The sequence below is a fragment of the Apis florea genome, unplaced genomic scaffold, assembly GCF_048593485.1.
Source record: "Apis florea isolate Af1SG1 unplaced genomic scaffold, ASM4859348v1 contig_3496_pilon, whole genome shotgun sequence".
In the NCBI taxonomy this organism is placed as follows: domain Eukaryota; kingdom Metazoa; phylum Arthropoda; class Insecta; order Hymenoptera; family Apidae; genus Apis; species Apis florea.
Genome location: NW_028256773.1, coordinates 4,224,836 through 4,251,748, shown reverse-complemented (window position 1 = coordinate 4,251,748; position 26,913 = coordinate 4,224,836). Strand labels below are relative to the sequence as shown.

Sequence of the window (26,913 nt, the reverse complement as noted above, 5' to 3'; positions counted from 1 at the left end):
ACATATTTGGCTTTAATTAACAATTTAATTCAAACTTTTTATCGTTTTTTGTTTAGAAATAATATAATTTTATCTAAAGATATAAAATTTTTATTGAAAATATTTTTATTTTATTTTAAAAATCATTTTGTATAATGATAAACTTATTGATTATATATTAAAAGAGAAAATGTAATATATTAAATATATTTTTTTACCTTCTTCATTGTTGTCGCCCTGCAACAACCATATTTCTTCCTCATCAAAATGTACATCTCCTCCTCGATCTCTGCCAGGAAAGAATGCGTGTGCTAGAATTTGGCCTCTGCCATCGAATGGATATCCATCTCCATGATAACCACTGAAACAAAACAGAATATCAGTATTAGTGTCGATATTATATATAATTATAATATTAATTATAAAATTTCATCAATAATATTAATCCAAATAAAAATCCTATCATCTCTTAATCGCGACTTTATTTAAATTTTTCATATCAATTGTTTCGTAAATATAGATATAAATGACACGTTTGTCGATTGGTATGTGTCGAAATTGAACCAATGTATCTTGGACAATTTTCACGTTATGAAGAGAGAATTTTCGACAACAGACAGTATTATTTGTGTTTTCGGATCGAAAAATAGTACTTTTTATTGCAAAAAAAGTAATCTGATATTTGAGTCTTGAAGCAAATTGATCATAAAATTTGTCCATGACAAATAGTTCGTATATTTAACCTCTCAATACTATATAGTTTTATATATACACGTAAGTATATTTATATGATGAAATTCATCATTGGTTAATTATAATTATACAATTTATGATAGAATTACCTTCATTTGTTTCATACTGTAGCGTTTCTTCTATATTTGTCACTAGAGAAATTCACATCAAAAAACAATTTTCACAAGCATTCACTTAACCGTCTCCACAAACGCACTCTCTAATTTAAGATGCCATTACTATCATGGTGTCTAGAATATGAACAATCTAGATGGTGCTGCTGTTGAATCCCTCTAGCAGATCCAGAATGAAACACTTCTTTAAATTTCTAAATGATATATAATTCATATAATTTGATATAATAATAAGATATAATAATCATACAAAATTTTATTTCACAATAAAATTTAATAAACAAATATTAATCAGAAATATAAATAAAAATAATATTGGAATTAGATATATTGGAATTTTATTTTAACAAAGAAATTTGGTTATATATACTTTCACATCACAAAATATTTCATGTGCTATCTGTTGTTTATTTAGACATTATATCTTTAATTTCTCATGGTATTTCGACATATAATGCACAATCTATCGCTTAGTTTTGCGGTTCGTTTAATTTGCCTTTTCTACAGAACTGGAACGAGATATGCCATACCATGGGCCGTAATTAAATTCCATTCACGAGCACTCGTCGATTATCTAGACAGCCGATACGCCACTGATATCGCACCATTCGGATGGCTAATCAAGAAAGCGAATCATTCTTTTCTTTCCTTTCTTCTTCTTTCTTGGTATCTTAATTCAAAATTAATTTGTAGTATTGTGATAAATTTCAAAACTTTTAGAATCAAAGAAATACAAATGATATTTTTGGAATATTAAAGAAAAGATAACCTAAATTTGTATGCAAATATTATTTAGAAATTATTAATTATAAATATTCAAATCTTTACTTTTTATTTAAAAAGAAAAGAATAATAATTATTCTTTTTGAGAAATGATCAATTATAAATGAAAAATAGTGCAACATTATATATATTTTCTAATTATCGAAACGAAAAAATAATTCTTAAGAAAAAGTATTAAAGTAAATAATATAAATTAAAGTGATAATACGAATATTATTACTTTCTCAGGCAAAGTTTAATCTTTTGCGATCATTTAATTCCAATACTTGTTTGTGCTAATAGAATCGGTTCTCCGATATTAATTTGACATACAATAGTCAGAATCGAAACGTGTAACAATAGAATTAATTTGAGCATTACAATCCCGAGAGAATTACAAAGACGGTCTGCTTATTCCGGTTAGTGATATCAAGAGAACATTCGACAGAAAATTTTATTTTCAAGTTTAACGATAAAATTAAATACAATTATAAAATAATTATTAAATTAATTATTTATTAAAATTAAAAACTTACTTTTAATTATTGAATTTCAACATTTGTAATAAAGAACGAAGAATAGAAATTATTTATTATATCAATTATACGATATAATTGATAGATTAAACTTTTTATAAAATTTACATCTATCAAAAATAAGTGATATCGATAATCTAATGAAGAAAAGTTATAACTTGTTGTAAAAAGAAACGTTGATCAAGATACATGAACTTTCGAAACAAACTATGCTACCGACATGAACATGATCGATAATCGGTTGAAGACTTTAGCGCAGTCTGATATGCGTCACAGATGCTATATGCGAGATGTTGCACACAAATTAGGTATGCATTATATAACAGTTTCTCGTCACTTACGAACTATAGGAAAACCAATGAGTTAGATAAATGAGTTTTATACAATGTAAATATCTAACATATACATGAAACCGATATATTGGAATAATGTACTCTTCTTTATAAAATAAAATATTTATTTAATTTCACACATTATTAAAAATTAGTTTCATTTCATTTAATAATTATCAATATTTTAATAGTTTTCCTTCATTTACAATAAAATTTTTTTAAATATTTTTTATATCGCGAAGTATTGGAAACTCGATCGAAATCGAATCGAGGACATAATCGAGACTTTTTTTGCAAAATAATTATATAACTTTAGAGCAGAAAAATGATTTACTTTGAAGATGCAAAATATGTCAAGTGATATATCTTCATATATCAAAAAACTTGACACGTACAATAAATTGCTATCTAATAATATTTTAATAAATTTTCCAATACAAGTAGAACAGATTCGAACAATGAAATAAAAAAAATTTATTCTATTTTATCCCTATTCGGAATAAAATTATATAATTTCAAGAAATCTACGAGTTCATAACCTATAATTTATCACTTGATAATTAATTATAATTAATTTATAATATTACAACAATTCAATAATTTAAATTAGTGCAAATTAAATACTTCTCTCTTCTTTCTTTTTCTTTTTCGTTTCTTTTTATATTCCACTCAATATAAAATTATATAATTTTAAGAAACCTATTCATAACCTATAATTTGTCACTCGATAATTAATTACAATTAATTTACGATATTACAATTTATGTGTAAACTGATCCTGACCATGATATAAAATATAATTTTAAATCCTATTTAAATTGAATATTCTTTTTTTTATTTTATCGTTTCTTTTTATATCCAATATAATTCCAATATAAAATTATACAATTTTAAGAAACCTATTCATAACCTATAATTTGTCACTTGATAATTAATTACAATTAATTTACGATATTACAATTTATGTGTAAAGTGATCCTGACCATGATATAAACTATAATTTTAAATCCTATTTAAATTGAACACTCTTTTTCTTATTTTATCGTTTCTTTTTATATCCAATATAATTCCAATATAAAATTATACAATTTTAAGAAACCTATTCATAACCTATAATTTGTCAGTTGATAGTTAATTACAATTAATTTACGATATTACAATTTATGTGTAAACTGATCCTGACCATGATATAAACTATAATTTTAAATCCTATTTAAATTGAACATTCTTTTTTTTATTTTATCGTTTCTTTTTATATCCAATATAATTCCAATATAAGATTATACAATTTTAAGAAACCTATTCATAACCTATAATTTGTCACTTGATAATTAATTACAATTAATTTACGATATTACAATTTATGTGTAAACTGATCCTGACCATGATATAAACTATAATTTTAAATCCTATTTAAATTGAACATTCTTTTTCTTATTTTATCGTTTCTTTTTATATCCAATATAATTCCAATATAAAATTATACAATTTTAAGAAATTCATAACCTATAATTTGTCACTTGATAATTAATTACAATTAATTTACGATATTACAATTTATGTGTAAACTGATCCTGACCATGATATAAACTATAATTTTAAATCTTATTTAAATTGAACATTCTTTTTTTTATTTTATCGTTTCTTTTTATATCCAGACATTTCACAAGCGTATAACGCGCCCAACCAATACGTAACTTTCATGGCCGCGGAACAATTCGCGCAAATAGCAGATTTTAAATAAACCCCTTCCGTTTAATCGTACTCTCATTTCCAGTTGCGTCATTGCGATAAATTTCCCGATAACAAGGAGGCCCGTGAATCGAGCTATTGATCCCGCCCTTTGTCCGCTCACATTATTTCCCCTCTCTTTGTTTTCTCCCTTCAACTTTTATAGAGGGATTCAAATTATCATCCTGATTCGCGTCAGTATTATTGATATCTCAATAATACTTGTGTTAATATCTCAATGGAACGTATAAATTGGATGGAAACGTTGTGAACCGAATAAAGTTAAAAGTATTTTGCCTATTCTCCAGCGTGATGGTAATCATAGATATACAACAATTTCATTATTCCACAATTAAATTATCATTGAATTATATAATTTCACCAAGACTCGAAACGAATAAACAATCAATACTTCACAAAATTTTTAAAAAAATTTGACAAATGGGATTTTTGCAATAAATATAAATTATTTATCAAGTTGTTATTCCGAGCAAATTTATTTTAAGTTTCAAACGGTAAAAAATTAATTAGCATTAAATTCGGAACATTTTACCAATTTAAATGCAATCCTATCCTGTTAATAATCGTAAAATTTTCAACTTTGTATCCCATCTTAATAAAAGTAATACATATACACAAAATATATCGTACTCACAAATTGTAACAATTACTGTCCACTACCAATCGTTATCTACCAATTATCATTTAAAATTAATAGATTTGTAAAAAAAGAAAGAAAGAAAGAAAGAAAGAAAAGATAACTCACCGATGAAAGTAAACCAGAATATCCGCTCTGTCGCTGTTAACTTCCTGAAAGGTGAGTTTCGAGTTCCTCGCCCACAGATCGAGGGCTCTGCTCAGCTCGAAGCGAACGCCGCCCGTGTCGAGACCACTCGGTTGCTCGGTTCTCAGGCTGTAACAAGAAGAAAAGGAAAGAAGGAAAGGAGAATCGTTACGAGAATCCGGCGAAAAATCGATCGGCGGCGGGCGACGCTTTTGTCCGCTCTCTTTATCGGCCCTCCTCGAGAGATGCCTTCGATCCGATAACCACGCCGGCAAACCGGAGGAAATGTTTCCGGCGAGAGAACGGTGAAAAGGAAGACGATTCAATCGTTGTCGAAGCGGGATGAGGCTTTAGGAAATTAGCTAAATTATTCCCGAGTGGAAAGGAAAGTAATAAGGGGAGGGGGGGGAGCGAACCGCTGTTGCATCGACGAAACGCGGAAATTTCGCGAAATTACTGGAATTATGTTCCACTTTGTGGGAAATCAGGAACCGAGCCGGTGGAACGCAGTCTCCGATTAGGCGTAGATAAAAGTGGAAAAGTTTCTTCTAATTGTAAAAACTCGATAAATCGAGAGAATTTTTGAAAAGTATAAGTGTTCAAAAGAAGATTAGAATTATTTATTCTTTTTCTTTTTTTTTTAATTTTTGAATTACTTAAAAAAAATAAAAAAAAAGCGTAATACTTTAGACGACATTCTATTTTCTTTATATTCAGTAAAAAATGTGAGCAGTCAGTGTGGTAGTACTTAGTTTCAACTTCCCTGAATTATTTTTAATTTATAATTGAACATCACTGATAAATTCAATGATCCTTACAATACATGCCCTTGAAATAACTTAAGACGTATCATTCTTTGAAAGAAAAAAAAAAAAGATTAATTCTACATAAATTTCGTACCGCGTTACGAAAGACGCGAATATTAACGAGTCGTTATAAGAAATATACGTTTCAAGCTCGAAAGGTTAAGCAATTAATTAGTTGGATCATTCAGCGATATATGGACCCCCTTAATCGACCGAAACCGGATATCCTCTGATACCCGCGACGCTAACGACGCAAGCTATAAAAACCAACCTTTAAACTGCAACCCCCTACTACATGTACACCCCGCTTAGATAATTAACATCATCCGGCTTTTAAACGAGAACATTTCAAGAACGTGCAAACAGGCGATGCCTGAAGCATCCCCTAAAAGGATTACACATCGCGCAGACTGTTTGCCTTATAGATGGATCGATCTATCTTTATGGCAAGCATCGTATCGCTGGATTCATCTTTTCAATCGTTAAAAAAAAAACCGATAAAAAAACGGAAGGATTAAATAATTTAGGTATATTTCTGATTTGGAATTGATCGATCAATCGATGATCTGATTCAATTGAAAGATTCGAAGCAAAGTTATATTATATATATTTATTAGAAAGAGTGATCTTTTAAAATAATGATCTTTACTCGATTAGTTTGTCGATTGGCTAACTTTTCTAGAAATTTTTTAGGAAATTCCTTATTAAAGGAATAGTGTTATTTATTACATTTATTATAAAAATGTGTTTTTTTTTTTGATAGAAAAAAATATAATAGTTAATAATTGATTTTAATTTAATAAATTCAAGTGTTCATGTTAACAGTAAAAACAAAGACTTGAATGCGCGTTGTAATTTTCGCAATCAGCGTTGCTCTTAATCAACGGCAATAATCCCCTCATTTAACTCGGCGTGACCGGGGTTTAACCACGACAAAAACAATTTATCTTGTAAAACGTTTCCATCAACCACTAATCAGGATCGATAGAAATCGCTGATGTTGGAAACGATAACATTTTTATTTCTACGCATCACGCGTTTATAAAACTCGCTCGATTTAAAAATATTGATCGAAGATTTTATTGATTATTTATAAGTAATAAATATTATATATTGATAAAAGAAATCAAAAAAAAAGAAGTACGAAGTGTTCAAGTATGCTCGAGTTTCTCGACTGGATAATTGGTTCGGAAGTTTCGAAATAGTTCAGATAATAAGACTCGAGATAACATTTCGAGATATTAAGTTAAAACAACGGTTCTCAATTTGTGATCAAATATTTTTGATTAATCGTTTTTCCTTATTTATTTAAATATAATACTCCTATATTTTATATAGCAATAAATATAATAATAATAGAACGAGGAATATTATTTTTTAATGATTTATTAATTAGGTTAAATAAAAATGCGACCGCTATTTTAATTGCCTCATAGTTTATCTATTTCAAGACATAATCTATAAAAAGATCTTATAATTTCAAATAATTATTAATAATTATCAAATTATCTGTTCGTAAATAATTAATATTAAGTTATTTAATCACTTTTTATTCCTTTTTGTCATCAAAAATAATTTTCTTTTTTAAATATTTTATTCATATTATTTGAATCATTAGTGTGCAAAAAGCAGCATATGTTCGAATAATAGATGAGAATGTATATCTATATATTATGCTTTAATAATAGTAAACGAAAAGAGAAATCGATAAAATTTGATAACGTGTTAAAAAATATAAAATCAACATATTTCAGGAAATATTCCATTGTTTCTATTTCAGAGAAAAATTTAAAGAAAATTTTAGAGAAACAACCTGTATTTAATCAATAATTCAGAAATGATGATGTTGTTAATCAATAATTCAGATGTTGGTGAAGAAAGACCATCATCTTCTTGGTTCTACCACACGAGTGAGCCTTGACATTCTATACAATAGAAGTATATATATATATATATATATACATTTACATATATCGCTAACGTGAATTTACTTCTGCGTAGATATAAAGCGTATATATACGGTAAACAATTCGAAACGACTATTCATTCACAAAAAATATTTTATATACCCATTATTATATATATATATATATTGTTATTTCATAAATTTAAGATTTTCTTCAATCTATTTGTCCTTAGATCCAAATTAAAATCTATTTCGATTTTAATTTTAAGAAGATGAATCACGAATAAGTTGGTCGTTAATTAAACCCATTCATGAATCCATCGAAAGCTAATTAGAAGAAGGAATCAACGGAAAGATTATTAGGAAGGAAGAAGCGAAACAGAGTTGAGAGAACGAATCTCTATTCATCGAAGTGAACCGGGTTTATTCGCTTTTCTTGTCTGAACACCTGGGCATTGTAGCTTGGCGAATTTCGAATGGTAGTTTCGCCCTTTTCGTGTACATGGGAGTGAAAGACTAAAAAGCTGACACGGAGGGCCGCGGGCAATGCAGATACGCAGTTATGTGCCTTTCCGAGTCGACATGTCGAGACACAACGGCGCATTGCGTTTCAGTGTTCCACGATCGCTAAATCCTGATCAAAATGTTTCTTTCAAGGTCCAACTTTACAAAGAAATTGGATGAAAACAAGGACAAACTTGGATATCGAAAACGTAATGAAGGTTAGACTTTCTCAACTGAATAACGAAGGTTAAGATATTTCGCACGAATGTTTTAGTACGAACGAATAGACGCATTGAAGGGAATATAAAAATTATTTAACTATGTAAACTTATTTTTTAAGGAATATTAAATTGCTTAACTTAGGGATATAAATTTTTCTAAATTTTTTCGAATTGTTATGCTTATAAAAAGTATAAAAAGTAATGTTATTATATAGGTTATGAAATATAGATAAATTGTTTTCTAGTTACATTAAAAATATACGTTAATAATTTTACATTCGTTATTATCATCATGCATTATTTATTCATTATAAACTCAACAACTTAAAATTGGTCACGAATAGGTATTATACAGTATTTATATATACTTCAGCAATACCGTTGCTGAAGAGATGAAATTTAAGCTCGTTTTATTTTTATAGACAATGACGAACATATAGAAACGCAAGTAGTGAAATTTTTTCTCAGTTCTTTTAAATGTTTTAGAACTGTCAGTTTAAAACATTTAAAGAAATTTATGATTGTTTTGATGTGAAATTATCTGCTTCACTGAGTCCAAATGAGAATGACCTTCAAAAATGTAGCGAGAAGAACATAATATACGAATAAACGTTGTATTGAAGAAAATACGTTTGAAATGAAGAAAATTTTTTAGAAAATAGAGTTGATCAAGTTTGAAAGAACTCATACGTACAATTAAAAATTCTAAATATAACGAAAGGACGTCAAACGAAAGCACAAATTTCAGATATGTTACATAAAAGATAAAAAAAAAAAAAAGCGATGAGAGATATAAAGAGCACGTGGCTGCATCAACGTGATCAAAGGAGGACTGAAAAAAGACTGACATAATGAAAGTTTGAAACGAGTTGCTAAGATGTGACGAGATGGATATGAACACAGTAAACGCGAAAATTGCAATACATCTTGCTATAGCGAAGTAACAATCAATCTCCAACGACAAACTGTATGAAAATTTTTATGAAGTAATTACATAATAAAAAAGAAGTTTATATTTCAACTATAAAACAAACTTTCTTCATCGTTTAGACCCTTATCTTGTTCTTTCTATATGATTAAAACCTCTACATTAAAGATTATGAACCTAATCTAACTTATATATATATAGATTAATTATTATCTTTTATAAATAATTAATTTTTTTTTTAATTTTTTGAAAGAATGTTTTATAATTTGATTAACAATAAAATTTGCATTAAAAATGTAGAGGAAGGCCAAATAATTTAGAAAATTCATAATTAAGAAAACGAGATACTTGAGCGAAATTGTTTTGTTTGAGTCAAAGATTATATTTTAATAAGATCGTAAAACTTTGCACTTTTATCCGCAAATTTTATCTTTAATTGTACAAAATTAAAATGATAGGATATTTATATAAAATATTTATAATTCTATTCTCTTCTAATAATATGTTTCTTATCTTCTAGCAGTCATTTAAAAATTGTAGAGGGAATGGGAGTATAAAAACGATTTTAAATAAGTCCATAATTAAAATGTCCGATTCGACGATGATCACATAAAAAAGAAAAGAAGAAAATAATTTTCCTTTGTGGAATATTTCTCGCAAGCTTTCTCTCCTTTTCATCTTCGACGTGTCTTCACCATGAAAAAAAAAAGGAAAAAAAGAAAAAAGGGGGGAGGGGGGGGGGAAGAAAAAAGAAAAGACGAAAAAAAAAAAGGAAGAAAATGGGATCGCAAGAACAATGAGATGCGCACTTGCGAGTTTTTTCTTTCTTACTTTTGTGGTTTTATGTACGCGCGAAATATACCCAAGTGGTGAAAAAAACATTTGATAACAAAAGAAATATTCTTATTGCCACTTGATAAGTTCAGATTTGAGAACAATATGATGACAGGATTAATTAATATCGTTAATAACGTTAATATCAATGTGTTTTACATTAATGAATTTATATTCTATAAACTATAACTCATATTCTATAACTTCTATAATTATATTTCGCAAACAATTTTGAAAATTAAAAAATTTTCATAAGATAATTATTATGTCACATTTATTTATGAAATTTTTAATTATTTTATTTTATTTTCATTTACATCTTATTTTTAGTTATTAATCTTAAAAAATATTTTTAATAGATACAAGTTTTTTTTCAATAATTAATTCTTTTCTTGAAAAAATGAAAAAAATTTTTTTTAAAATTTGCAATACAAAATAAATCTAAAAGAAAAAGATAAGAAAAAATTTATTATATTCTATATCTTTTTTACAGCATTCTCATGCAAACTTTGAAAAGAACATGTAAATTGTCAATTTCTAAATATATTTATTATTATTTTTATATTAATTTATTTATTATTATAATATATACGAAATTTATAATTTTACGAAAAATAAAATTTGGCATTAGTTAACAAAAAAAAAAGATAATGATAAAACTATGGAGTACGGCGACAGGAAGATGAACTCTCTTTTTGAAACTAGGGAAACAACGTATGAATTCAGTAATAATGAGCAAAACGAAAGAGTGAATTGAAATCGTGCTGCGAAACAAAATGGTCGAGCGTTCATAAGCTCGCACGAATTGGAACGAAGGAAATAAAGTAGAAAATGAAACAATACATCACGCTGTGATATTAATTTTCTGTTCTGTGCTCTTCTTTTCTATCGCAAAATTTGCGTTTCTCTGATTATACGGATTATACACGATGTGCGATAAATAAGAAGCAAAAAAAAAAAAGAAAAACGAAATAAACCGAAAAATTCATTTGTATAAAACGCGATATTATAAATAAGATAAGTTAATGATATCATTTTAAATTAATTTTATGGAAAGAAATTGAAATTTAGATATCTTTGACTATTTAATATATTATATTAAATATATTATAAATTTTAAATCAATCACACATGGAGTATAATGAATACATGATATAAATGTAAAAATGATATTTTATACATTTTGATGGAAAATTTTTTTAATGTTGTTTTACTCATTATATAAATTATATATTATTCAGTGATACAGAATGAAAATAATAAACTTTTTTATTAATTTTTTTATTAAAAACGAAAATAAGAGAAAGAAAATATATAATAATACATCTCTAATAATAATCTCTAATAATAATATATATATATCTCATATTTATATGTCCTAGAATAAGATAGTATTTCAAGAAAAAAATTAAAATTAAAAAAAAAAAAAAGTTAAAAAATAAAAGTTTTTTTTAAATAATTAAATATAATTTTAGATAATAATAGGAATATTTTAAATTTCTCATTTAATTTTCAAAATTACGATGAAAGGAAGATAAGATTTTACATCATTTCTATATAATATATAATTTCTATATAATTCACAATTGCTTGCAAAAGTTCATTCATAGAAATTACGTTCCAAGTTTCTGTTATATCACTAAGCAAAGTAATTGAAATTCAGTGACTTGTAATAACTTTACATTCGTGATGTATCCATTGTTCAAATTTTCATTAATTCTATATTTCTACACTGTTGAAGTATCCAATATGTTACATATTGTAATTAATAAATAATTTCATGCAAATTTTACGTTTATTAAATATAAATAAATAATTATTTGGAAATTCTATTTTATAATTTTTATTATTTTTCTTTTATTATTCTAAAAAATAATTTGTAAATGGTATATAAATATTGAGAATATTTCAATGAATTTATTTTCATATTTTTTTATTCTTTATATTTTTTCCAAAGATTGTACGAAAATTAACGAAAGACATAATCTGAATTTCTGAATAAAATAAGAAAAATTTAACATACTAATTTGTCACGTTAAACGAAATATCAAACAGATAGTTGAATGTCTTTTGTCGATTGAAATTTTCCAACAAAACCACATTCCGTTATCGTTTTGTCTTGGTCGAATAAGCATCAAGAGGAAACTGTTTCAGCGACATCACGCGAAACAAGTCCTATTTCCAATTCCGGGAGAAATTCTATAAACTGTTGCACTGCGTTTCGCCACGAAACGGAAAACATTGTGTGCATGCGATTGCAGAATTGGTATTCGACGTAGATTTCCAATAGCAACGTGAGTTTTTTCACGGTGGCCAAGTCCATGGAGATCGATTTACTTCGCCAATCGTAAAGAGACATGTGCAACAGATTGACAGAAATCTGATAAACTAATGAAAAAATTTTTTCTTAACACTTTACTTACCTAAATCTAATTTAACTTGAAATAAATGGTATAACCTTTTTAAAATATGAAAATGTCACTGATTTACAACGAAAAATTCACAATTTATTGAACTATTCGAATCTCTCGAATCTAACCTCTCAAATTCAATTCAAACTCGTACAATAAAACCTTTCGAATCTATTCTACTTGAATCTTCAAGCCAAATTTATGCAACAAAACCAATAAAATTTCATTATTTTAACTTCGTCAAATTCGAATCATCATTAACAATCTACAATTCAATACAAAATTAAAACTTGATTATAAACACAAAAAACTAATAAAACACTTCACAATGATAAACAGCGAAATCGCGGTCAATTGCAAGATTCTCATAAATGTTCAAATTTCTAACGTTTCTACTTGTCTTATCCAGAGGGCAGTAAAAATAGTTCTTATTTCATTATTTGATGTTTTTACGATCACATACACGGTACCTCTGCGATGAATATCCCTCGCCATTTTCCCCACTCTCCACTCATTGGCTATTCGACCGATTCGCATTCCCTCGACCACGAATCCAATCACTCGAATCGCAGCTAAAAAGCTCTCGAAGCTTTGGCCCCGAAGTCTGTGTGATCGACAGATTATAGAGAGCCGTCCCGTAGCCGAGTGGCATTCGACGCTCTATACCTTCGGTGTCAACGACGAGCCTCGACACTCGCAGAATTCTGGAGGATCGAGTGAACCGGTCCGTGACATCGAGCAACTACAGAATATCGGGGATCCTGTGTTCGACAAAGCACCTGATATTGACAAAGACTGTTTATCGCGCATATGGGTGATCTATTATATTAGCAGTCTATACGACATATGAGAACTCCTTAACCTCATTCGTGAAAAATTGTAGTTGATCTAATTGAATTTATCTTTTTTGATTCGTGATTTTATGATTTTATGTTTATGTGGATTTATATTTTTATAAATATATATATATATATATATGTAAAGAAATAGAATAGATAAATTCTATATTATAAAGATATATTATAAAGATATAAACATTCTGTCTAAAAATTATAAAAAAAAAAAGCAGTAAAATTTTGTAATTAGTTCTTTCTCATCTATAAAAATTAATATCTTGATATTATTTAAATTATTATTTTTATCACAATTAAAAAAGGAATATGATTTTTATGAAACAATTTCTCTACGTTTACATTGGTCTCATAATGAGTAGCTAAGCGTATGCTGGTCACGGATCGCGAATGGGATAGCTTGCAGAATTAATTAGCACATTGGTCATGTTGGCGAATTCCTCCAGAATCTATTATGCAAAGACGTTACAGACAATATTTTCTGCATTATTTCACACACATGGACAAAAATTAAAGAAATATATATTAACGTTATATTTTACTGTGTTATACTAGTTCATTCTATGAATAGTGAATAGTATATATTAGTTTTCCGACATTAATTATAAGTTAGTATCATTGTTTTTCTGTTATCATAATACATTAAGTATTAAACTCAATCGGGGAAAAGGTTAAGAAATTTTATTAAAATTAAAATTTTTGAAAAATTAATATTTTCTTTATAAAAATATTATTTTATATTATTTAAATTTAAATTAAATTTATAAAAAAGAAATTTGATAATTATCAATGTTTTATTTTTCTTGTAATTTGTAATAGTTTAATAATGAAATAGTTTAAGAGTTGAAATTCAATTTACATAGAATTAAATTTATTTATTATTGTTATTTAACATATGATACACTTCTAAATATCATTTATTATTATTCTATATATAATCACAAAGAGAAACGTCAACATTATTCCAAATGGTTCACTTAATGAACTCAAAATATATTTATCAGTAGATGGAACACAGCGTATGCAGCAACAACAATAATAATAATTAGCATAAATTTCATTAAATAGAGAAACTAAAGGAATTAATTGTAACATAGAATAATTATTTAATGATATATATATATATATCAAAGTATATAATTGATGAAATATAAATTTTGTAATTATTTTATTTTTTAATGAATTTTAGTATAATTGTTTTGTAAAATTCATATGATGTATCACATATATTTTATCGTTTTGAAACTACTACATGTTTCATGAAAAAGTAATTGATTGTTGCGATAGCATTGCTTGTTAAATAGACGTACAATGAATAGTTGTTATTTCTGTACTAATTTGCACTGTATACAGCAATGACTTGTTAAATTTGTAGAATTACTGCCAACGTTCATAACTTTGTGAATTCATGAAACGCTAATGACTTGTTTCATAAAAATGAATTTTTTGAAACTTTTTATAGAATTATTTCATTAATTAAAACAACAATAAAAATGGTACATATATGAATAGTAAAATAATTTAACAAAATAATCCGAAAGTAAATATTTATAACTATATTTGGAATGAATTTTTTCAATGAATTCTTTTGAAAATTATAACGCATTTTTGAAAATTAAAATTGAAAAATCCAGTATATTATACAGGAAATGATAATTAGAAAAGAATAAAACGTAATTAAATCTTATTATGTTTATGTATAACATAATCTAATCTAATTTTTAATAGGATGTAAGTTAGATAATTACTATATACACATTTCTCTATAATTTCCTATATTCTTTTCATATAAAAAATATTTATTTGATTTACTTTAATCCTTGCCATACTTATGTAATAGATATCCATCAGTAGAGAAAATAGAAAATATTATACTTAAAAAGTATTTTCTCACTCTCATTCTCACTACTAAATTTCTTCTAATAACCAAAAATTCAATAACCAACAATAGCATACCAAAAAACAAATAAAAAAGAAAAAGAAAAAAATAGTTAAATAATAAAAATGGAAACGTAGGAGAAAACTTTTGAAACGAAGCAATTCCGTTTTTCATGTTAGTTTCATTTCCAAGGCTCTGCTAATTCTCAGTTATCGTGGGCTGGCTACGGTTCGCATCCCTTTTTGTTTGGTCGGATCCAAGAGAAGAGGAAATTCAGTAGCACGCATCGCCCATAAATCCGTTCCTCCTACGGTGGAATTTCCCAACAGGTTTTCCGGGAAAACCCAATTGAAGAGAGCTACGTGGAAACTGGCCGCCATGAAACAACCGATTTCGATCGTGAACGGCGAATCTGGTTTACGGAATCTGACTCGTTCGGGTTGAAATGACCGCGATGAAAATTGAATCGATGTCGTCGCGTTTCAACGAGTTTAACGAGCCAGAAGACGAACACTGGCTACACTGACGACTATAATGATCTCCGTTCGTGATTGCCTTGACATTTTTCTTAATTTTCTTTTTTTGATTATTTTATAATCGATCTGTATTAGTGGTGGAAATTTTGAATAGGTTAGAAGCAAGAAAAACATTAGAAGTAAAATAATTGAATGGATTTTGAAAATTTAAAGATGTCATGGACTCCAAATATAAAATTTTTAATTAGGATATTTAGTAGTTTCTGAAGTATTAATGGAAAACTTTCAATATTATATAATATTAAATTTTATATCTATATAGAGACATATATGATTAATACCGTTGTTTTCGCTATAGATGTCGTTGTCGTCGAGTATGTGTCGTCGTAAGTGTTTAATGGCCGATGTTTTGTGTAAAATTTTCAATGTTTCTATGAAAAAATTTCTTGATATGAGTGAAATTTTATTATTTTAATTTCGATATTGCAATTTGTGTATTTTTGTTTTGTTTTATTTCGATATATATTTTATGCTAATGATTCTCAATTTTTAGTATTCAATTCTGATATATTAATTTGAATGGAAATTAGAACAAAGTTTATGATAGAATATATGAAATTAAAACAAAACTGTGCCAAGAAGTTTCAAGTTAAACATTCTTATGCAGGAACTAATAAAATTCTTTTGCTCGATAAATCTCGTTAAGTATTTTACTTTGTTTTCTCTTAAAATATGAAACTTTTTTAAATGATCCTTTCGAATATTTATATTCGAAAAAAATTATTAAGAAAATGTAACAATGTAACAAAAAATATATAATAAATATATAATAAATAATATAATATATAATAATATATGATATATGATAAATATCGTAATGCCGAATATTGAAAGCTAACCTATAAAAATGGATAGATAATTTATGTTTTAAAAATCAATGATTTAAAATTTAAAAAAATATATATCAATTTAAATTTAATAAAAAAGAGTTTAATTTAAAAAGAATTAGAAAGAAAAAATAGAACATTATAAAATACATTATATTTAATAACAATATAAATGTATGTTATAAGAAAATATATTTTTTTGTACTATATGTATATATTATTAATTTAAATATAATTATTAGCAAATTACGAATGTTTTCAAAAATATAAATATTTTCAAATATCAATAAATTAATAAAATGAAACTCTTGTCAGTTGTAAACTAGACGGAATAATAGAGATTCAAATCTTCCTCGATTTACCGTTTGACGAAACAAATGATAAATTGATCGAGAGTGATGGACAGACAATCGGGTAGATAAATGGAATGGATTGACAAGTAGATAAAGTGATCGATGCGAAAATTGATGAACCAAACGAGTGACAGGTCGTTATATACAGAAGTCCCAATCGAATCTCGTAAAATTGCAAATTAATTTTTCTCTTGGAAATAGATGATTCGATTCTGATTTAGAGTAAAGAAATCATTCAATTCTTTTTTATGTATTTAAAAAAATTATAATGAATCAACGAGTTTCTGTAATTTAATTGCACTCATTATTCATTAATTAAAATTATAAATTTTATTTATTTTTGTAATAATTTAAAATTAGTTATTAGATATTTTTTTTGATTAATTTAATTTTTTTATTGCACCATTGCAAATCGTTAAAAAAATTGCAAGAACGAATATTTTGTATATCAATATTCTTTAAAAATTAACTTTTAAAACATCTTGTTAATTAGATATAATTATAATTAAGAAAAAATTTGAATTTTTGTTTTTTTTTAGTTTTTTTCTTTTTTTATATCTCGTTTTTTAAAAAAAATTAAAAATCAAAGTTTTAAAATATCAAAAATAAATTTAGTCTTTAAAGAAAATTTCATTTTAATTGCATAACGAGTTGAACGTGACACTTTTCCTTATCGTCGTTTAAAACTTTCAAACTTCTGAAAATCATCAACGATTTCATTGTCTTTGAAGTAATTTGCACTGGACCCTCTCATTACGAGAAATGCTATTCATAAATTAATTCTATAAGCTTCTTTCTGTTTTTTATCTCTGTCGTTCAAATTTTAAATTAAACGATTGTTAAATTAAATAATTTTATTTTTTTTAAACAAGTAAAATAAAAATAAATAAATATATAAAAAAAAATATGTAATAATTTTTAATGGTAAATGAAATTTATTTATTAGCCTTTTCAAATAGAAGCATTTATTTAGAAAAATAAATAATAAACAAAAAAGCTTTTGATTTAGGATAATAAAAATCATTTTAATTAAATTTTAATTAAAATAACTTTAATATAATAATAATAATTTTATTTTTTTTTTACAGATACGATACGATCTTCAAGTTACAGAAAATTATGGTGTTTAACTTCGGACTAATATCAATTTCTACAAGAACATTGTACGCTTTTTCGTAAGAAAAATGTCGTAAGTTTCGAAGACGGAAGTTGGGAGTCGCGCGTGTTTGAAAGTTACGAAGGCACCGAGTGCCGGCACATGCTTGAAAGCGAGGAAATAAACAAGTTTACTCGAAAGGAAAGGAAAGCTCAATAGAAAAGTTGAGAGAACAAACACGTTGTCTAAACGGATAAATTGCTGATCTTTTCTCCTACGAAACTGAATGATTTTTAAATCTTTTTCGATATTTTCGATATTTTCATTTCTTTTGTTTGTTTTTTCTTGGAATAATTTATTTATAAATTATTATAATTTTTTTTATTTGAAAGATTTATTTGATATATCATTCAATATATGCTATTTAAAATAATTAAATTTCTTTGAAATTAATATTTTTTAGGTTTTTGTATTCTTGTATGTAATATATATATATATATAGTCGTGCCAAAAAATGATCTTTATTTTCCTCTTTTCTTCTTTTTTTTTTTTTCTTTTATATTTACATTAAAGCTTAAAAAACGGTCGGACGATATCGTGCAACGCTTCTCATTTCTCGGCTTCGATGAGATTGGATTAAATGAGTGCGGAAAGTATGAAAGGATTACGAAAATCAATTTTCTCAACGGAACAACGCACGTTCGAAAACTTCGACTATTAAATTTCACGGGCGAATAATTAATTTAACGACGCCAAACACGTAGCTAATTCATTCAACCGGAGTTTCATCGAAGAAAACAAACATGCAAAATTAAAGGAAACTTGATAATACATTATTTGATTGTTAGAAATAATCATATGTAAATTCCTCGGTCTGTAACACTTTCTCAATTAGATTAATGTTTTGAACATAACCTCTAACGAGAGATTTTTTTAAGTTACATTTGTATAAATTTTTAAGAAATCCGATACTTTTTAAATTGCGTTAATATTTTGAATTTGATCATCAATGAAAAATTTTTATAGATTATGTAAAAATATGTAAAGAAATGAACTTTTAGAAAATCTACAATTATTTATTCGGTAAGCGAAAATTATTAATGATTTATTGAATGAAATGAAAAATTTGTAAATATAGATTAAGTTTTTATAAAATATAAAGTAAAAAATTTTATAGATTATGAGAAGTTTTTGAAAAGTTTAAAATATATATATATTTATTTATCTGGAAAGAAAAATTATTAAAAATTTATAATCAATCAATTTTTATCTTCCAAAAAATTACTTAAACTTGAAAACTTATTAATTTAAATCATTTTTCAATTTGTTTTAAGAAATTAATTTTTATTAATTTTCAATTAAAGCTTTAATTTCATGTTTTTTCTCAAAAAAATTTTAATTTATGCTCAATTAGCATTTTATATATCAAAATGAATGTACAAGAACATATGTATAATTATATATATATATATATATATATATATATATATATATACATTTATCAAGCTTTAATGTATGTTAAATATTCCTAAATTAGCCAATTTTTCATTTGAATTATATTTTTATATGAAGAATTATAGTAATCTTCAATAATTTATTATAAAACATGCAATTTCTTTACAATTAATGTTACTATTAAAAATTTATAATAAAAGACTTTAGAATTTTCATTAAAATGGCGCGAAAAATATTAGCAATTAATTCAGATGGCCATTACAGTCAGGCTGGCTTATTTTTTGCAATGTCCTTATAAAAGATATACTTTTAATCGGTTTTGCACGATGAAAGCTGCATACTGGAGAGGTTAAAAACGCGACTCCCAGCTCCGAACATTACGTACACTAGATCCGATGGAATCTCGTTCAATTAGTGCAATTAACTATTCGAGAGCGCGTAGGTGAGACTCGAGTGCCGTGTAAAAATGCAAAATTGGATTAAGCGCCGGTGAAAGGACCATTAGAGGGGAGATATTAAAAGTTAGCGACGGCTTTAGTTACTGCTATCAGAAAGCACGAGTGTGAAAGGGGCTTGAAAATGGTGGCGGACTCAAAGCCGTGAACATCATTCGTTCGATATTCGATAATAATGAAATATGTTCGAAAAATGGGGGGGGAAAGGTAAGCAATTATTATTTACTATGTTTTTTTTTTAATACTAACACTGTAAAGATGATAATAACGACATAGAGAATTTTTTAAGGTAACGAAATTCTAACCTATTTTTTAATATCTAACCTAACTTTAAAAAGTTTATTTTAAATTCCAATTTTTAATAAAAGTTCCGTATATATATTTATATATAGAATATTATACGTTCTTTTTTTATATTTTTAAGGAATATTTTTAAAAGAATCTAATGAAAGTAAAATGATTTTTCTTTGTTACTGATAATGTTTCAGACAATATTCGAAGATATTTGTTCATGGATAAGATAATGAAAATGTCAAGTAAAAGAGAGCATAGCATTCGATTTCTGTATGGTTTATTATTTATATAAATGCATGTAAAAGCTTATAAATTCTTGAGGAAGCAGCCAAAAATATACTCTTCTTAACAAAGAAAATCCAGCGACAATATCGCCGAAAAGTTTTGAATTATTTGCTCTTTAGAATTTCTTGATTTCTACTTGATTACTAATTACTATCAATCTCTTTTATATGTTATTATATATATTGCTTATTATGTAAAATAATTTTAAAATATGTTTTTATATTTACATATTGTTAAACAGTTGATTTAGAAATTTATGATCAAAAAGGTTATTTAGTTGAATAGAAGTTAACATAGAATTACTATTAATAAAAAACTTTTTGAGTTCTCTATTTTTGCAATTATTAAAAATATATAAGAGACTTTTGACAAATTGAATTAATTTGACATTATTGTTGATCTTTGTTGAAATAGAGAATTAATTATATGTATATTTAAATATATGGTTATTTTTATTATAAAACTTTGATTGTTATTAATTATGATGGACATAGACATAATAAAATTTAAATTTTTTGGCAAAATTCTTCCCAAAAATTAAATCTTCCATATAATATATTCCAACACTCCTATATTTTTTTCTTTTCTCAAACTTCTTTTACCAACTTCAACAACAAAAACTTCTAGAACATATTCACCTTAAAACTCAAGCATTTGATTCTCCTTACAGCATTTGAATCTCAATTATTTATAACAATCTCATCATTTTTATACTATTTTACTGTCTGAAAATTTGTTGAATTTATTTTCATTCTTAATTTTCACTATCCAAATATATTTATTCAAATGATATATGATTATGTTATTTTTATTAATTGTAAATTAGAGATGCATTGATATTTAAAAATTATCTATCAATTAATTATCAATCAATATGTCCTGTGATTATTATCTACTTCCTTTTACTTTATTTCATCTCCTTAATTACTTTACTTCTCTGTTATAACTTAGTTCTATTATTACTACTTATTACTAGTATTTTTCACTGTTACATTTAGAAAAAAAAAATGATGATTACAGTGATAGTGAATAATAAATTTGATAACTATGAAAAATTTCTTCCATATTTAATACATGGATAATGGCTTATAATACATTCCTAACTTGTATACTAAAGTTCTGAGAGATGAGAATCCACATGAGATGCTTTTCCCTAGTGAATGAAGATATATCTGTAATACATTTAATTCTCAATGACTAATTCATAGGCAATTGAGTGGATTTGGATTTTAAAGGGATGTTTGCGAAATAAGTCAATAATAACATGATTTATCAAATAATTATCTAATATTAATTATGATTATCTTTTTTTTGATTGGACATATTAATTCTTATATGTTTCTTATCATAAGATAAAAATATGTTTACCAAAAGTATCAATTTTCTAATAATTTTAACTAACAACTAAATTTTAAGAATATCTTTGTATCTATATCATTGTTCAACTCAATCAACTTTTATTTATTTTCATTTTTCTTTAAACCTATTTAAATTATGTAATAAAAATCTGAATTTTTTCAAAATTTTTTTCAAAAAATCTAGAACATTGAAGGAAATGGCCATAAAACTCTTACAATCTTTGAATATGAAATCAATTTGATCAAATGACCAATTTCCACCAAACAAATCTCTAAAAGATTGATATTTCTTTACTATATAGAAAATAACTTGTTTGTCGATAATCCACCTGCCATTCAACTCTTCACTTCTCAAGGATTAAATAAACAAACCTACAAGTGAATGTTAAAGATTCGACAATAGCAAAAGTAAAGGATCGCTTTCAAGTTTCTTGTTTATCAGAAAGCTGCTGTGTCATGGCTTTACAATAACATATCTCTCTCTCTCTCGCTCTCTCCCCCCCCCCTCTATCCTAAGCTCCTCTCCTCGTCTGCATTTTGGCCTCTCCGCGAAAGCCTCTCTCGTTCCTCTCTCGTCGCCACAGGCCTGCACCCTCCAATGCACTCGTGGAAATGCAAGACGTTCCATCTGTATGTACGCATGGAGCTGCATCGTCCAGTGAATATACAGTATCCACCCTTGGTTGTGTCAAGAGGGTTGTGTAGGCACTTCTCGAGAGAGTTCTCTCGTAGAGACGTTGCCGGAGGGTTGCGCGCCTAGGCAAGGGCAAGGGCATCCAAACAAAAGATATCAAAGGAAGAACGCCATCGAGACTCTTGAATAAAGAACAGGAGACGCGGCGAGATAGAGATGGGAGAGCTGTAGCAGAAACAGGAAGACGCGGAAAGATGCCAGGGTTTCCTTCTCTGCACCGCGTGCAGAACTGATGCCCTCCTCAATATCTTTTCCACCTTTCCTATCTGATACCCTTCTATTTTTCTTTGTTCGAAAATTCAACCGCCTAGTTTTTCATCTCCTGGAATTATTTATACGTAGGAGATGTGGATTCTTAGAGCTTTATCCTCTTGTATTATCGTGTTGAAATTCTTGGAGAATGCTGGTTGTAAATTTTGCACTTCTTCGATTCTAGATATATGGAAGTATATGGTAAAAAGATTTTAAAATTTTCTTTAATATATTCGTGACAAATAGAACTATATGTATATGCTTAAATATGCATATGGTGAATAATATCATAATCAAAGATAAAAAAATTAAGATATGTATTTCAATAATATATGTTGTTGTTAGTTGAAAGTTTGAAGTCACTAATATATTTCATAGAATCAGAAAAGAATTCATAAGAATTGTAAAAATAATAATAATAATAAAAAATTGCAGAGTACGTTTCCAAATAGTTTAATTCCTATACAAAAATAATATGTGATGATTGTAAACACGTAATTAATTTGATTATTAACAGCACAAATTGATAGGATTAAACAAACTACACAGATACCATTGAATATGCAACAAGTAAATATTGTACGAGGCAATTAATATGTCACGAAATATGATATAAATTTCCTATATTTAGCTTTGAATTAATTTATGTCCCTATGTTAACGAAATATTTTAATAAACAGGGCATCAATAACACAAATATAATCTCGATATTATATTGCTGAAATTTCAAGAATGTATCGAAATTTTCTGGATTAGAGGAACGGAAGATATCTTAATTCATGCATAAGCAAGTATGCTTTTGCGATCTTAACCGATCTTAACCGATCTTAACCGATCCCATCCGAATTTTTCCGAATCATTCCGAAGTTCAAATCACGAGACGATTTCACGCATCCCTAATCGAAATACGTTGAATATGCAACGATTCACGCGTCGTGAGGTAATCGATGAATCCTAATTCATGAGACGAGGGCCTCGAGGCATAAACTGTGAAAGGGGAAATCACGACGCCGTTCGAATTTCCTGAAGTGTTCTAAAAGGCGATGATAACTATTTTATTGAAATAAAATTCTTACGATTATTTATCGAATTCGTTTATCGTATATTTTAAGAAAAAAGTCATTTATCATAATCTCATTTAGAGAAAATATTTACCATGTTGTAAGTTATATAGATATGATGAATGGAATATTGAAAATATAGAAAAAGTGTAAAATTCATCAATCAATTTCAATTACTTTCATAAATAAAAATTCTCCTTATTTGATTTTTTTTTAATAGAAAATAATCTATAATTAAATTAAAAATATTAAAATAAAAAAAAAAAGGGAAAAAAAATAATAATGAAAAAAAATCGAAGAGATCTGCATACGAAAATTTTTGCAGTTCAATAATTCCAACGATATTTTAACGTGGAACACGATTTTTTAAAGCTATTCTCTCTCAAATACCGTGAAGTATCAACGTTGTTTTAAGGCAGAATTTTTTTTTAGTCAATTTACATTCACTGAATTCTGTTTTTTAATATCATGGTGATTTCATGTGAAATGAAATGTCAAGAATTTATTTTAATATTTCTTTCGCTTTCGATTTTTCTTTTTCCTTTTTCCAGAAATTTTCATTCTACTGATTTTATAAATTCTCTCTAAAAAAGAAATTTAAAAAAAAAAATTGCTAAATAAATAATTTTTTATATATTCACAATTTAAAAACAAATTTACACAATTCTATTCATCGTATGTGAAAATTAATCAAACTAACGTGATATTATTGTATTTACTTTATGCAAGCTATAACTGCAAATGTGTTCAAGATAATAAAAGCAACACAGGTAACAGTATTACAAAACAAGTTAGGTACAATTTAATGCCTTGTCCCAAAAACCGTTTAAACCAGCCGTGTTACATCGTGTCTTGAAATTCACGGAATTTATAATATTATTCGCGGTGAAATTTCGAAATATTCATCGCGGCTATGCCCGTTTCGTGTTTTTCGTGTCGTGCATCCATAAAGGAATGAAAATGTTGCAGCTGCAACACTTATTCCCTAGAAAAATTATCTTTCTACGAAATTTCTCTGTTAAATCATTATGGACCGAGCAATGAAGTAATGTTATAAAGTTACGTAAAGTTGAAAGTACTTCAGATAGACACAGCCTTTGGAAAAATTATTATTTCGATTTCTTTCATTTTTATCATATCACGCGAAAAGAACTTGAAAGGGAAATTGTTAATAAAGAAAAAAAAAAAAAAATGAACGAAAAAAAAATAAATCGAATTAAAAATTTCTGTGAAGAAAATTAATTATTTCCTTCTGATTGATTTCTCGTTGCACGATAAAGTAAAACAAAAAAAGAAAAAAATGAAATAAAATAGCCGGTAAAATTTGAGAAAAATATCAGTGAACTTACATATTTATCAATTTTTAGACAAAATTTCTCACCATACTTGGAAGAAAAATTAAATATTAATTATCGTTTCCTGTCAATCTTATTAAATTTCATCGCATATAAAAAAAATCAAGATAAAAGAAACGAAATTTACAGAAACGAAGTAGAAGAAATTCTTATGCCATTTACATTTGCATAAAAAATTAAATATTTTTGCGGGACGATTAATAATTCAGAGAGATCAATTGCACCGAGCGAACAATTTCTGTGACATTTCTGAGAAAAGAAGGGGGGAAGGGAAAATATCATGCCGTCAGGAAGGGATTTACGAAGCGTAAAACTCTCGTCTATATAACAGAGAAAACATCAATCACCACGAGGTTATCCACGATTAATTTAAATTACCATCAAGCAAGAGTAAGATCATAAATTCGCTGCACAGCATTTAACCACGCAGTCATTATCCCTCTACTGCATCCAATTTCTCCTGTAATCACGTCAATATAGAGGTGTACGCGGAATCTAATTCTGGCTAGGTAGAGCTAGTTTGATAACGTATCAGGGCAGAGACTAGGCAATCGAAGAGCTGGGTCAAGTCGATATACAACTACATAATTGAAGACAGAATTTACTCTGTTGGAAGACGTGTCATCAAACAGTTTGTAAAAGGGGACTGTTTTAACCAGAGGAGCAAATGTGTCTGTGCTTATACGTGTCTTATGTATCAAAAATAGTGGTCAATAGATGATAATCTAGGGGTATCGTGAAATTTTATCTATCTTTGTATTTTATCTGTTGATATAGGTCTCACAATATTTAAAAAAGAGAAAGAATAATTTTTGGAAATTAAAAAAGGTATATTTCATAGATAGTATTATTATTATTATTATTATTATAAGTCAGAAATAGTAAATTTGATAGAGTACCAATATTGATCAATATTATTTTAAATAAATAAATTGTAAAAATTTTATTGCAATTGTGATAATAGATCTTATTCTCTGCATCATTAAAATCATTACTCACTTATTGATAAAAATCATTCTGGATTTCATCCTATTGTTTCTAAAGATTATTGCAGATAAAATTTTAAAATTGTTTCCTTCTTGGTAAACTTTATTCGAGTTGTGTAACAAATCTCAAAAGAAATAATGCTATTACTATCGTGTTTCATAATACTCGCCACTTTGGAAGTTGATATTGTACGTTAGTGGAACCGAAAATTAAAAATTTGAACTCCTACGGTCTGGAAGACCTTCAAATATTGACAAGGATGTTTGGCAATGGAAGAGGCACGGTTGGCAGCAATGGACATCGCAAAGAGGTTTAGAGTACCGTGTTCAACCAGTTTGGAATACGTCCACAACTTTGAATCAGTGTATTCCAGTTTTCTAGTGCTTGAACTAAGCGAAAATAATACGGCTAATTTTACATACTCGATCAGTCTTCGATAATCTATCCGAGTGATTTAATCTTAAAAGTAACCTTTTTAATCCTAAACGTTCATTTTCAATTCGAATACGAGAATTGCATACGTGTATACACTTCAATAATATTTTAAACAATACATTCTAATTTATGAACCAAAA

General features: G+C 26.9%; 1 protein-coding gene and 4 long non-coding RNA genes across 8 annotated transcripts in view; 3 read left to right on the top strand and 2 right to left on the bottom strand.

Annotated features, from left to right (window-relative positions):
- Mmp2 (Matrix metalloproteinase 2) overlaps positions 1-26,913 on the bottom strand; it is a 122,387-nt gene that overhangs the window by 16,651 nt on the left and 78,823 nt on the right. For all 4 annotated transcript variants that reach the window (XM_086913657.1, XM_086913658.1, XM_086913659.1 and 1 more), the window contains 2 exons: positions 4,973-5,119; positions 198-340 (listed from right to left, as the gene is read on the bottom strand). In XM_086913657.1, coding sequence (XP_086769783.1) covers positions 198-340; positions 4,973-5,119 — 290 coding nt within the window. The remainder of the gene's footprint in view (positions 1-197; positions 341-4,972; positions 5,120-26,913) is intronic.
- LOC147656773 (uncharacterized) lies at positions 348-1,619 on the top strand. Its single transcript, XR_015293867.1, has 2 exons — positions 348-753; positions 1,353-1,619. It is a non-coding gene; the product is annotated as an uncharacterized LOC147656773 (long non-coding RNA).
- On the bottom strand, positions 12,085-12,952 carry LOC147656772 (uncharacterized). Its single transcript, XR_015293869.1, has 2 exons — positions 12,648-12,952; positions 12,085-12,577 (listed from the first exon to the last, which is right to left on the bottom strand). It is a non-coding gene; the product is annotated as an uncharacterized LOC147656772 (long non-coding RNA).
- On the top strand, positions 16,170-18,580 carry LOC116415542 (uncharacterized). The gene is made up of 2 exons (XR_015293871.1): positions 16,170-16,506; positions 18,135-18,580. It is a non-coding gene; the product is annotated as an uncharacterized LOC116415542 (long non-coding RNA).
- Positions 20,012-21,094, top strand: LOC147656771 (uncharacterized). Its single transcript, XR_015293873.1, has 2 exons — positions 20,012-20,259; positions 20,541-21,094. It is a non-coding gene; the product is annotated as an uncharacterized LOC147656771 (long non-coding RNA).